Below are 13480 nucleotides of genomic sequence, written 5' to 3'. Positions count from 1 at the left end.
TTGAGGGGAGAACGTCACATGGGCAGTGCTGCTTTTGTACCATCAAAGTATTTTGTGCTAACAAGTGTCTCATTCACTTGCTGCTGGAGCTGTCTGGGTGTGGAAAGGTTGTAAAAGGCACATGGGAAACCAAGCTGGGTTTCCTGATGTTGAAAATGTCAGGACAGAATGCTCAGAGCTTTTGCTGTGGGAATTGTCAGCTGAGCTGCTCTCTCAGACCACACAGTAATTCAGTGCCCAAATGTGCTCCCAGATTCCCAGCTCTGACTTAGGTGCAGTACAAAGTGAGAGAAGGGGTTTTTTGCTACTACCTTTTCAATTCTGTCACCTTTTCTGGAGTTGTGCTGTCCATAAGAATCCTGAAGGCTGGAGGAGGAGAGCATTGAGTTAATATGAGAGTCGTAGCTCCTGGGAACATTGTGAAGAGTTTCAGATTGCTAGAATCATAGAAAAGGCTGCACATTTGCAGAAGTTATTTAATTTCCAAGTTCATAATGGGAAGGAGTTGGAAATCTAGTGTTTAGTAGTGCAGCCTGTCTCCCAGAAAAGCATTTAAATTGTGTATGACAGGTAATTTTTTATTCTCTTTAGGTGGGGTGGGGCTGAGAACAGCAGAGCTTGGCTCAGAACTTGTAGCTGAAGTGTGAGTATCGTTTTAGGATGAGAAGAACTACTTGAAGGATTTACCAGTAGTGTTAAGAAACACGGAAAAAATATTCAAAATAAGCTCTAGGCAGAAAGGTTGTGGTCTCCCCTTCCCTGGAAGTGTTCAAGGCCAGGCTGGATGGGGCTCTAAGCATCCTGTTCTAGTGAAAGGTGTCTCTGCCCATGGCAGGGGCTTGGAAATGAATGAGCTTTATTATAGAATCATAAATGGTTTGGGTTGGAAGGGACCTTAGTGTAGTTCTACCTCTTGGGCTTGGGGTTTATTAGTTAAATTGCCCATGTATTCCCCAGGAGAGGGGCAGCCAGAGCCTGGCAGGGCAGTTACTGGTATAGAGACATTACAACAAGGTATTTTTCCTTTCACAGAGGTCCTGTTTGATTCAAACTTTATCTCTAGAAACTTGACATTTAGAATCAATCTTTAAGCACATCATCTTACATTGTGGATGTGGTGCTGGCTCCTGAGCAGAGCCAGGTAGTCACCTCCCCACTAAATAACAGAGCTGTTGGGAGAGCACACACACTTAACAAGAGAGTGGTGATTGAAATAGCTCCCTGTACTACAGTGGAGGTTTTTCTGTACAGAGCTGTGCAAACACCATGCAGAGTAGAGGTGCTGACTGGAGCCTGGGTGGGACTTTTTTGATCTCTCTCTGAGGATGTTGTGACACTATTCTAAATTAATTTTTCAGGGGACTCCAGATGCTTAATTACATATTGTAGCTTAAAAATGTAACTTTGGGCAAACAGTTGAAGTTCTGCTAGAGCAGAAGCAATGCCAGTTAATGTTAGCTTAAGGCAGAAGCCAAGAAGGAGGTTGTGTGGGCAGTGCCCAGGAAATGGAACATATTAACACAGTCTAATCAATGCAATGAATAACCTGTAGCTGCCTCCTCTTAAGAGCCTGCTCTTGTGTAACTGCTTGGAGGTGAAAGTACTTGCCCAGTTTTGGGGGAAGATGGAGAATGCACATGGAAGTATGAGCCCACCAGTACACGAGTGGTGTGATGTCTGCTCAGCATTGCAGAGATCTATTTTCCTGCAGCATTTCTGAGTTACAGCTCAGAGAAGTTCAGCCAAGTGTGGCTGAGCAGCTTCTGCACAGAGCCTAGAGCAGTACAGCAGGAGGTTCAGTAGATTGTCAGGCCTGCTGTGAAAGTTTAAGAGGGAAAATTAAATCACCACTGCCTGAATTTGGTGTTACAATAGCTCTACCAGTAGGTGTTCAACTTAAAGACAGTAAATGCATCCATTCACTCATTCAAGTTCAGCCAGAAGTAGTTCAGCACCCATATTGCTGTTAATAATGAGATTGGCATGTTTATCTCTAGGATGGTTATTTCCTTATCATGATCTTGGGAGTTTACAATCATTCCTAGTACAGGGTTATGCTATGGAAAGTTCCCATGGATCAAGTTAGGCTCAGTTGGGGCAGGGCTTGGCCAGCTTTCCTTGGCCTTTGTTGAGCAGAGGTTTGAGTACCTGGGTGGGAGGAGTCCTGTGGTTCTGAGGGCTCCTCCTGGCTCAGCCCCATCAGCCCTGGGTGCTGTGGCATTGGCAGGAGCACGGCTCAATGGAGATGGGCTTTGCCTAATCCTCACTCTAATACTTGAGCTGCTGGGATTTAACCTCTGCCAGACCTGTGTCCTCAGGCTCAGCTGTTGATTTTTAGGGAGCAGCTCAGGTCTGGAAGCTCATCCTGTTGTGTCTGGCGTTATAAACCACCCTGCTGCTGTAACGTCCGAGGTGATGACCTTCTCCTCCTCCTGCTCCCTTTGTTTTACCCTTCTCCTCCTGCTGTGCAGATAATCCTTCTTGTGTCTGCAGAAGAGCTACTGCTCTCAGGTTTAGAGATGCTCTCAAAGTTAGAGAGTGGGAGAAAGGTCACATCCAGCTCCTGCTTACCTGGAAACAGGTATTTGGGACAGCAGCAGGCTGAGTGGCTGTTTGGTATTGGCTCTGAATCCAGCCACCCTCGGGTGCTTCTCCCATTCCTTTAGGTTTTCTTAACAAATTAAGATTCCAGTCACTTTTCTCACTTTGCACCCACAAACAGGAGTACTCTCTTCTTTCTTGGCTGCAGCTTTGAGGGTGTAGTATCCAAGTTGGTAAGAGAAATTTGATGAGGAGGTCCAACTCTTCACCTCATTTAGCATTTCAATTATCAGGTTTCAGGTTTGGCAAGCAAAACGTTCTCCTGCTCAAGGTTTAACTACTTGGTTTTCTAAACTCGTTCCCAGAGCCAGTTAACGTAACACACAGAGGCTGGACACAGACTGAAGTAACTTTAAGCCATTTATTATGATGACATTTGAAATCTAGCATGAATTTTGACATTCCCTGCCCTTAGATTTCTAAAAGGTGTTTATGGTAGAGTCACTTAAATGAGCTATTGCCCTCTCAGGGCTGTCTTTGAGAAAGGTAAAGGACTAGAAACAGTCCTAAATAAACAACATGAATAAAACACCACCTAGGTGTCTTCTGACATCAGGCTCCAAGATCAAACAAACCTAGGAATAGTTTAAATTACATACATTTATTTTGAGTGTTTGGCTGCTTGCCCTTGTAACAGTCAGCTGGGGGAACAGAATAGGAAATTTATTTTAGTGACATAGGAAATAAAATTGGCTCACAATTAACAGACTCTTTAGTAGACTAGAATCCACTGTCAATTCTACTGCCTTTAGTTAGAGCTTAATACATTCTTTAAAGGAACAGGTGGTTTGACAATCCCATTCAGAACTACTGTACTTGCAGTATTTCACACTAATACCAGAGCAAGGAGGGATTTTGTTGTCAGGGTGGACTCAGCTGGAGCCCTCATGTGCTGAGACTTTGCCTGCAGCCTTCGGCTGAAGCTGAGCTGTCACAGGCAAACCTGTGGGACCCTGAGTCCCCCCCTGCATCAGTACCAGATTTCAGCCCAGTCAGCTGTCACTTAATGACCTGCACAGTGCAGAAACAGTAGGAGCCAGGGCAGAGCAAAGGACAAAAGACAATATTGTGCTAAATAAGTGTACTTTAGTTTATAGCCTGAACACACACCAGCATTGTACCCCATTCTCTTAATTTACAAAGGATTTTCACTGCAGTAGCTGTATTATTGCCTAGCAGCAGCTTTGATATTCCATGATGAATCACTGCCCTGAGGATTATAAAACCATCCATGTCTTCCATTGTTTGTCATGTTTGCCATTACATTCAGAAGTGATTTGGAGACAAATGCAAACAAAAAAAAAAAAAAAGCTAGAAGAACCAACTGCTGGTGCTGCACAACAGCCCCGTGTCTTAGAACAATTTGTATAAAAATAGTAATGAGTAAATAGAAAAGCACAAGCAAAGGAAAGCTATTTCTTGGTCACTACAGAAGCAAAGACATTCAATCTTCACCAAAAAGATTCATTACCCCTACTTTAAAATCATCCTCAATTTGTTTCAAGTAACCATCATCATTCCCTCCCCCCTCAGTGTTTAACTGCAAGGCCACCACCTGGTCCACTCAAGAGCAGAAGTGAATGACAGGACCCACCATCATGGCTTTGTCCCATTTGGGGTTGCAGTTTCCAGCCCCATTGTATTTCTTTCCTGCCCAAGTAGGTATAAAGAAGGTACACAAATGACTGTTGCAGAGAAGGGAATTAAACCAAGAAAAATAACAGTCTAGTAAGAGTACTAGAGTAATAAGTAAAAGTATTTTAGTGTAAGAAATGCCTTGCAAGTCACAAGAACCGTCTAACCAAGAGGTACCATTAGAAAAGCTTCCTAACAAATCAAAACTATAAATATTTTTTTTAATGCCATCAGACATGCTGATAAAAATCACCACTATGTGTCACTGTTCAGGCACAGCACCTTTGTAAATACATTCAGAAGCACTTGTAGGCAAATGTGAAGCCCGGAACTTGATGCTCTGCCAGTGTCCAACTTGTTTCTGCATCAATTTCTCTATTGATTGGGTGATTTTGGACAGCATTCAAATTCTGAACATAGATCAATCCATTCAACAGTGATTGGAAAAGACAACAGGATATGTACTTCATGTGATTTCTTTTCTAGTGTTGTCTACACTAACAAAATAGAGTAACTCTAATCTTTCAAGATCAGAAAAATACTCCAAGCTGTAGCACTGCAGCATTCAGCAGTCTGTAAACAGCAGCAGGGTCCATTTCACTCAGGATCTTGTGCAGCTGCTTCTCCTTTCTGCTCACTTGCTGCTTCATGCTCTGGTGTCTCAGCAGTGGTTAATGAACTCTCAGTGCTGTTCACAAGCTTGGATTCCTGGTTGTCAGCATCAGTTCCTAGTGTTGTTTTTGAAGAAATGTCGTGAGGAAGATCAAGAGAAGGTAAAGATGGAATTGAAGGCAGGAGGTCATCCAGTGTGGGCTGCTTTCCTGATCCTTCAGGATACGGAGTTAAACCTTCAGGGTCCAAAGCTGAGGCGTTTTCTGGGAAACGGAGATAGTTTGTAAAATCAAAACACATCAGACTAACAGACAGTGCCTCAGTATTTTCATTTAAAGAAAGAGATCCACAATATATAAACTTAAGGAAAAGAGCAGCAGACTTTTCCATTTTTAAACCTGATTTCTTCTACTTTTTCCCCTCCCATTTTTGCCATTCTTGCTGAGTTTTCTTAAAATTTGCCTATTTCCAAAAACAGTGATGATTTTAAGTGAGCATGAGTTGGTGCCATTCCAGAAATAAGATCTAAAGGAAATCTTGAGTGCACTTACCAAAATAAGCAGAGGCTTGACTATTTGGCATTAGTGTTTCAGGGCCTACAGAAGCCCCTGCTGCTGGCATGTTGAAGGAGGCAGCTGGGGACAGGTTGGACACTTCTGTTAAGCTCGTGAACTCAGAAACTGAAATTCCAGACATATCTAGAAATCCTGAAGGAGAAATAAAGTATTAGTTAGATGCAACACAAAATTCTAGATGCAAAAAGACATGTTCTATCCAAACTGAAGTCCCTTTCCCACTAAATGCAAACAAATTTAACTTACATGGTACCCTAATTCTACAGCTCTGAAATCCAGGGAAGTTAAAAACCTCAAGTAAAACCACCACCAGTGCTCACAGTTCTGAATTTAAATGTCTAGCTTGTTTAAGACCATATTAGTTTATTTAGATGAACTCTAAAGAATTGGTGAAAAAAAGCACCCAGGAAAACGTACCTGGATCCATAACCCTCTGGAGAGGGGGAGGAGGAGAAAGGGAGCTTTCTGGTGAGTAACCACTCATTTCCTGCTCTGTGGAATGATCCAAGTTCATAACTGTTTCAGAGTTGTCATTCTGAGAAGTAGGTGCCAACAATGGAGTCTGGAATAAGACAGCAAGAAGTAAAAACACTGTTTTACATCAGAAGCTTCACCTGTAGCCAAGCCTCCCAGGAAAGCATCCTGCCTGTCTGCACATGCACCAGTTCAGAGAGAAGCTGTTGGTGCTGAAACTGAAAAGTCAAACACCACTTAGGACATGTTCCAGTTCAGCCTTTTAAAGCCAGTCTGTTCTCAGAACTTGGTTCTTGGAGGTGTATCTTTCCCTTAGTAAAGTAGGTATTCTAACATCATCCTCATTGACTGGCATAGCTGTAGGATGCAAGACTTGAAAATAGGGAGAAAATATCTGGTAAGAATTTAAATCAGCAGACACTGGTGATCTGGCACCTGCTCAGCAGCACCAGCTCTACCCTCCCCTTCACCAAACTCCATTTCATTCAAGCAAAACTGAATGCTGTAATCAAACATTCTGTATTACCCTGTTCCAAACAGCAGAAAATTTTGAAATTTCAAAAAAAACAAGGCAGAGATTGGAATTTCTTTCTTTCCTACCTCTGTGTAACCATTAGTGGATGGCACAGGAGTTCCAGCTTCTGGTGAGGGTGAAGATGATTTGCTTTCTGGCCTTCTCTTTGATGTCACAGACTGTGTTGGAATTCTGTGCAAATAACCATATCCAATACCACATCCTAAACTGTACAAGAGAAAAAAAATCAAGACATAAAAATGGTGCTCTTAACAAAGCTAATATTTTAAATTTTGACTCATTTAAAAACAAGAAGCGTTTGTGTCTTTTATCTATAGCAGGAAATATCTACCTGCAAAAATTTCCACTTAAGAGTACTCAAGGAACACTCTGCAGAAAACTTTGAGACATGCACAGCTTAGCTTTCAGTGAATTATTTTGTATCTTTACAAAATAGTTAATCTGACGTGATGGGGGTTTTGTTCTTGCTTTAGCTGAATGTTTTGACTCTGAGAATGCAGATAATGAATCTGCTAATGGGGAACTCAAGACAGGAGTTTTTCTATTTGATTCAACTTGAAAAGGACCTGCCCAGTTCCTACTTCTAAGCTGATTTTTTTTAATTAACAGTTTTGGGTGAGGAAACAAGGCTTAACTTGGAAACACCAAAAACTGATGTTAGTAATACTCCCAACTCATTTACAGCAAGTGTAAAACCTGTCAGCAAGAGAGATCAGTACCTTCCTTCTCCACCCCAAGCTCCATTGGGAGTCACAACTACCTCTCGGATGGAATCTGCTTCAGTGTTATAAACCATCAGCTTCAGCGGCTTCCCCTCGTGAGATTCAATCAGGGAAAAGAAATCCTCTGACTATGAGAAAAAAGAAAGAAAACAGTAGTTAATAAACCCAAATGTGCAAGTCAACATTTTACATAGCTATTTACTCACTGTGAGCTATTAAACACTCAGAGACAGAAAAATCACCAATGTAGTTTAATCTTTACTGGCAACTTCTTTTTATTGTCAGACTAAAAAGAAAGATTACGTTTACCTTAACAATAAAACTTCTGTCTTAAACATCAGCCTTCCAAAATCCCCCAACACCATCCCCCTATGTTTGATTAGATTTATACAAAACCCAAATCCCACAAAAAACATTTGGCAGGCACAAAGACAATCCCTCCCTGCTGGAAGGAACATGCACCCTACCTCCTGGAGAATCTGATCAGATCCAACAACGTAGTCAGTGTATGGCTGGAGACCAGCCAGGGCTGCAGGAGATGAAGGCTCCACATCCTGTCAAAGAATGACATGAGTCATCTGCACCCACAGCACGATAAGCTACCAAATCTAAAAGAACAGCTAACTCCCAGAGCAAGGAAGGAAAGAACATTCTGTTAATGGGATAAGAAATAAGTTCTTGAATAGTCTACATCTACATGCAAAACATGCTGAGTAAGAAAGATGTAAAACATGAGTAAGAAAATTCTACCAAAGATGTAAAACATGAGTAAGAAAATTTTACGAATTTAAAATTACATCCTCTGAAGATGTTGGGAAATTGCATTTACTTAAACAGCCAGGAACATAAACATTCTTTCCTATTCAGTTCTACTCTTTCAGCTCTTCCTCTTAATTTTAAAATAAATTTGTCATGTATTTTGTAACATTAATATTACTTTACTGAAGTTTAGTTAAAACAGAAACACCAATCAGGCCAGAATCTTTTGGCTTTTGCCACTGATTCTTCAATATAAAACGAAGAAACCCTTCCCACCAATACTGTTTGGTGTATGGGGTTATTTTTGTCACTGTCATGGGAACCCTGACAGCCACCCACTCCTTGTCCCTACTCAAAAAGCTCAGACAAACCTTCAAGACTGTGTTCCCTTCCTCTGTGTGTCTGCATCACTGTATTTCACATTTCTGCTAAACAGCACACTGTAAAACAAGGTTACACAAGCAATAACGAGCCAGCCAAGAATTGCTCCTCACCAGAACATGCCAGACGTGTTCATTGGCTCCCTGGAAGCTGCAGAACCTCACGCTGGCTCCAAGGAGGCCTTGTCCTCCCCACATGTTACTGGGGATCACCTCCACCTCTCGGATTTTCATTGTTTTGATGTTATACACCTCCAGCTTCACTGCTTTCTCAGCATTTGCCTTCAGCAGGTCCTTCAACATATTGTTTTCCTTGTTCTGGAGAGCAGAGACACAGGATTAACATTACTTCCAGTTGCACCTGTAACATCTGTGGCAGAATTTTAATACATAGAACCAAAACTATCAAAGTTTAGGTTTTATGGTTCACAAACAATCCCAGCAATTTCCAATTCAATTTTCATTTACTAGAAAGCTGTCAGTACTGTCAACACACATCCCTTTAAATTAATACATCCTGTTATTCCATTTCATCACTGGCATTCCTGTCCTTCACAACTATTACATAATACCAGCAGTGTCAGATGCCAACTGTGCAGCCTAACAATGAGCAGCAACATTTCACTTCATGTCTCTGAGCCCCATCCCTCTTCAACAGCCCTTCAAAGTCACTGCAAACTGACCGTGAAAGAATATATTGATTTCTGTCATAAGATTAAATGATCTTCCCCCAAAATCTCCCCTTATAACGATCTCTTCCAAAAAAGACATCTCCTCTCATAAACCAAGACAAACTTAATCAATTCAGCTTGTTTGTGGTTAGGGTGGAGCATACGAGGCATAGGTTAGCCTTTTCAATAAACTAACAAAACCCCATCAAACCAAAGCTGAACTCTTCTCTCATAACTCAACACACAGGAACTCTGTTCTTGGTCTCAAAAGTATAATTAGACAGGCTATGATTTTTTTTTTCATGTTTTATCAAATGTTGAAGCAAGTTTGTTTAAACAAATGTTGAGCTCTGACTATTGACTCACCAGTTCAGTATTCACCTTGTGGCAGAAAATGTGTACGAATGAGCAATAACATAAACATTGTGTTAACCTGTTAAGGTGAGTAAAGGCATAAACAAAACTTTTCCTTCCAACTTGGATCTAGCCAAAGACACTTTGAACACATGCAAGTTTTACTTTACTTTTATTGTCCAATGTGAAAAGTTTCTCTGCTTGTGACAGTTATGGCTTTTACCTTTCATTATCACTACAGCATCCACAGTTCATGTAGAGTGGAAAAAAAAAACCACTGAAATATTTTAAGACTTACAAGCCTCGTGTGTCCTATGGCAATGATGAAATCAAAGAAAGGTTCCAGTCCTCCTTGTTGGGCTGGGGAGTTCTCTTGAACCTGCAGAAGATACATTTTATTGTTATTCTACACCGATCTCCAGTTACGTAAGTGAAAGTGTTAATCTTTACACTTGGTTCAATATTGACTTTGGAGCTGAGCCAGAGATAAGGCACCAAATGACCACCCTCGAGAAGCAGTCCATAATTAGGATCTTACTTTTATAAAACTATGAACAGATCTCCAAATCAAACTGTAAAAAGCAGGTTTTGAACCCCATATAAGACACAAATGTTGTGATTCAGAGTTCACAGCCTGGAATTATTAAATCCTGAATACTTTGGAGAGAGGTTTGGTTTTCAATGTGCTGATGCAGGATTTTCTTCCATGGTTCTAACAACCTGAGCATGGTGAGAGTCCCCACCTGAATCAGAGCCATTTTTCCATGAACACAAGTGACAGCTGGGCTGCCACATTTCCAGCCCAATGGAACAGGAATATTTACACAAATACACTACAAGCACACGCCTGCCCACAAATTCTAGTCAAGAAAACAGACACCATGTACAAAGGATTCCTAAAAATAAGAGTTAGGACATCTCATTTTCATTAGAACCAAAGCTGACATAGTCGAGATGCCATCAATAGAGAGAATATTCAGAAACCACATTCATACCAGGAAAAACCCACCAAAAGTTTGCAGATTACATTAAAGTCCACCCACTTCAAGGTACACTGACAGAGCAAGATGGTGTTAAGGAATCACTGCAAACCTGGACGGTTTGCTCTTAACTTCACTTTCTGTTAACTCAGCAGCCCTTAACCTAAGATATATTTGACACCTGAGGGCCACCTCACAATTTAAGCACAAAATTACAACCCAGGCATCATCTAAACTGGGAAGTTCATTGCTAGGGAAGTTAAAACTCCTACATCTTATATTTGGTTTGGTGTTACCAAAATCTAGATATATATTTTTACTTTTTTTTAATAGATAAAGTTGTATTGGTATTAGGGCTTTTGATAGCAGAATTGTCTATAAAAGTTATAAAATATATTTAATAGCATAGTTACTTCAGCAAAAGCTTCTAAAGCAAAAATAAGAATAAACATCATGCTTTGTTTTTAAACAGTCAAGACTGAGCACTGTAACCACAGCTGGAGTAGAAGTATTAACTTTCATCACAACCTTGAACTGCATCAAAAGCAAACAGGCAGCTCTATACTGATGCTGAGAAACACAGAATTCAGATGAAGTGGAAACAGCACGTGGCAGCAGCGCTCCCATTCTTATTCCAGGGAAGGAAAATACCCACTAAAAGAAACGATAACTCATGCAAACAGCTGTTATCTGCCCATCCTTAAACTTCCAGATATGCATTTACACCACTGCGCGTGCAGACAATCTGCTAAAGAGAGGAGTTACAACAAACTTGTGTCTACATCTGGGAGAGGCAACCTCGGAGGAAAACACCGCTGGAGCGGGAATTAACGCCCTAACACGATGCTGTGAAGATCCACAGAAAAGGGAGCAGGGAAAGGAGGGAAGCAGGGAGGGAAGAAGGGAAATAGCGAGAGAGAAGAGCAGAGAACAGGGAGAGATGGAGGGGAGCAGAAAGAGAAGGGGAACGGTGAGGGGAGCAAGGAGAAAAGGAGGGGAACAGGGAGGGAAGAAGCGCTGTTCTACTCTTAAACTACTCCAAGTTCCCCGAGAGCGGCCCCACGGGCTCCCCCCAGGCTGTTCAGCACCCAAGTCCCGCCAGGTCGCGGCCGCCGAGCCCGCTGCAGCCGCCGGGACGGGCATTCGCCGGTACCGGGAGCGGCCGCCCCGCCCCTGCCGGCGTGGCAGCTCCGGGAAGGAGCCAACAGGTGGGAGCCGAGCCGGGCCGACCCAGCCGCCCCAGCGCCCACCGCCCCTCGCGGCCCTCCCAACCTCCTTCCCCCTTACTCACCCCGTGCACGTGGAAACCCTCGGCGCCGCCGCCGGGTCCCTCGGAGCTGGATCCCAGCCCCATGGCGGCCGCTCCGCCGGGACCCGAGCGGACCCGGCCCTCAGGCGGCGGCGGCGGCGGCGGCCCCGAGCACCGGCCTGGCGGCGCTCCCGCCGGCCCGAGCAGCCGAGCGCCGAGCGCAGCGCCGGGACACGGCCGAGCGATGCGGGAGCGGGGCTCGGCTGCGCGGCCTGGCGCGCGAGCGGCCGGGAACGCCCCCTAGCGACGGGGGCGGGGCGGGGGAAGCGAGGCGTTGCTGCGGGGGGCGGGGAGGGGGCGGGGCTAACGCGGAGGGGCGTGGTCACTCAGGGGGCGGGGCCAGCGCTGGATTCCCAGAACCGCGGAATCGCTGAATCCCGGAATTTTTTAGGTTAGGAAAGAGTTCTGAGATCACTGAATCCAGCCTGTCACCGAACGCTTCCCTGGTGACAGACCATGGTGCTGAGTGCTTAAAACACCTCCCTGGGCAGCCCCTTCCAGTGTCTCATCAACCCTTCGTGGCAAGAAATTCCTCCTGATGTCCAACCTAAACCTCCCCTGGCACAGCTTAAGGCTGTGAAAAAAGCCCCAAACTCATCCACTACTGTTCTCATCCTAGCAGCCTTTAAAAATCATCCCCCTGTTCGTGTAACCCAGAAAGACATTATTGCTAATTTTATCCCAGTTCTGTCCCTCTCTGTAGACACAAAATTGTGCTCAAGAACAGAATTTCTACCAGCTGAGACAACTTTTAGCATTAATAGCTGAAGAGGTAAATGGGTATTCCAATGCTGCTGGTTTACAAGTGGTAGGTGATCACTAAGAGGTGGTGATATTTCCACCCCCCTGAAATTTCATGTCTGTCCCACTGTGTTCTACTTAGGATGGATCCTTCTGATTCTGGCTTTCTGAAAATTGTCAAAGTAGAAGAATTAATTTGAAGTGTTACTATATTTATATCATTAAAATATAAGTTGTATTTTCTGCATGAACATTTTCATTTCAGTATAAAAGTACTGATTTCATTAAAACTCCTTAGTGTGTATATATCTATAAATATATCTATCTATATAAATATATATATATAAATACTGCTGTCACCTCCAATATCTCATTTTTCAAATGATCCATCCACATAATCTCTGTGGTTCAAGTGTGATGCATAAAAACAGGAAAAAAAAAAAGCTGCTTTTTTCATCTTCTGCTTCCAAGTGAAATTCTTACATTCCCTGTCACTTCAGGAGCTATTTATGCTTGAAAATCTGCATACTTTGGTTCATATTTATCCAAAGAAAGCACAGGATAGTCTCAGGAGTCTTTTTAAGTAACTTTTCCCTGGAGTTGTCTCTAAGCTGTGACTGCAGATCTGTGTATCACATGCATTGGGCATATGGGAAGTAAAAGTATTCAGGAAAAAAAATATTCAAACGTATATCTGTGGGATTTTTTTGCTGTGTATGTTTGGGAACCTTATGTCATAGCTGTATTTTGTATTAAACTGCTTTTCTTCAGAGTATTTTTTGTAACAGGTGAGCCAACGAGGAGCTGCAGTGCTGTGTAATTGTATTTTTACAAACAATAGAAATGAGAAACATTTCTTCAGACGTACCAAAAGTAGATGCCAGAGAAGAGAGTCTGATTCCAGAACTAAATAAGTACTTACAAAATACAAGACCATAACAAACAAACAAACTTTAAAAAGAAAAAAAAAATCTAGAGGAATTCTTTGTGTTTATCACAGAAGGCAGTGAAGAGGTTCCCATCCCCAAACCTTTCTTTATCTTGTGTTAAGGTGGAGGTGAAAGAGCCCACGAATAGAGAAAACAAGCAGTAAATTAGCAGGAATAGGTGGCACTTATCCCATCTTTGTGGA

At 42.7% G+C, this 13480-nt stretch overlaps 1 protein-coding gene across 1 annotated transcript; it reads right to left on the bottom strand.

Moving 5' to 3' along the window:
- Positions 1–2948: 2948 nt before the first annotated feature.
- Positions 2949–11751, bottom strand: GORASP1 (golgi reassembly stacking protein 1). Its single transcript, XM_014873708.2, has 9 exons — positions 11590–11751; positions 9617–9697; positions 8408–8611; positions 7622–7708; positions 7152–7282; positions 6498–6639; positions 5841–5985; positions 5400–5555; positions 2949–5111 (listed from the first exon to the last, which is right to left on the bottom strand). Exons 1-9 carry the CDS (start codon positions 11650–11652, stop codon positions 4834–4836), a joined length of 1287 nt encoding a protein of 428 aa, XP_014729194.1. The 5' UTR covers positions 11653–11751; the 3' UTR covers positions 2949–4833.
- Between the last annotated feature and the right edge of the window lie 1729 nt (positions 11752–13480).

The sequence above is a fragment of the Sturnus vulgaris genome, chromosome 1, assembly GCF_052056855.1.
Source record: "Sturnus vulgaris isolate bStuVul1 chromosome 1, bStuVul1.hap1, whole genome shotgun sequence".
In the NCBI taxonomy this organism is placed as follows: Eukaryota; Metazoa; Chordata; class Aves; order Passeriformes; family Sturnidae; genus Sturnus; species Sturnus vulgaris.
The sequence above is the reverse complement of the archived record's forward strand: the minus strand, read 5'-3'. Positions and strand labels throughout refer to the sequence as shown.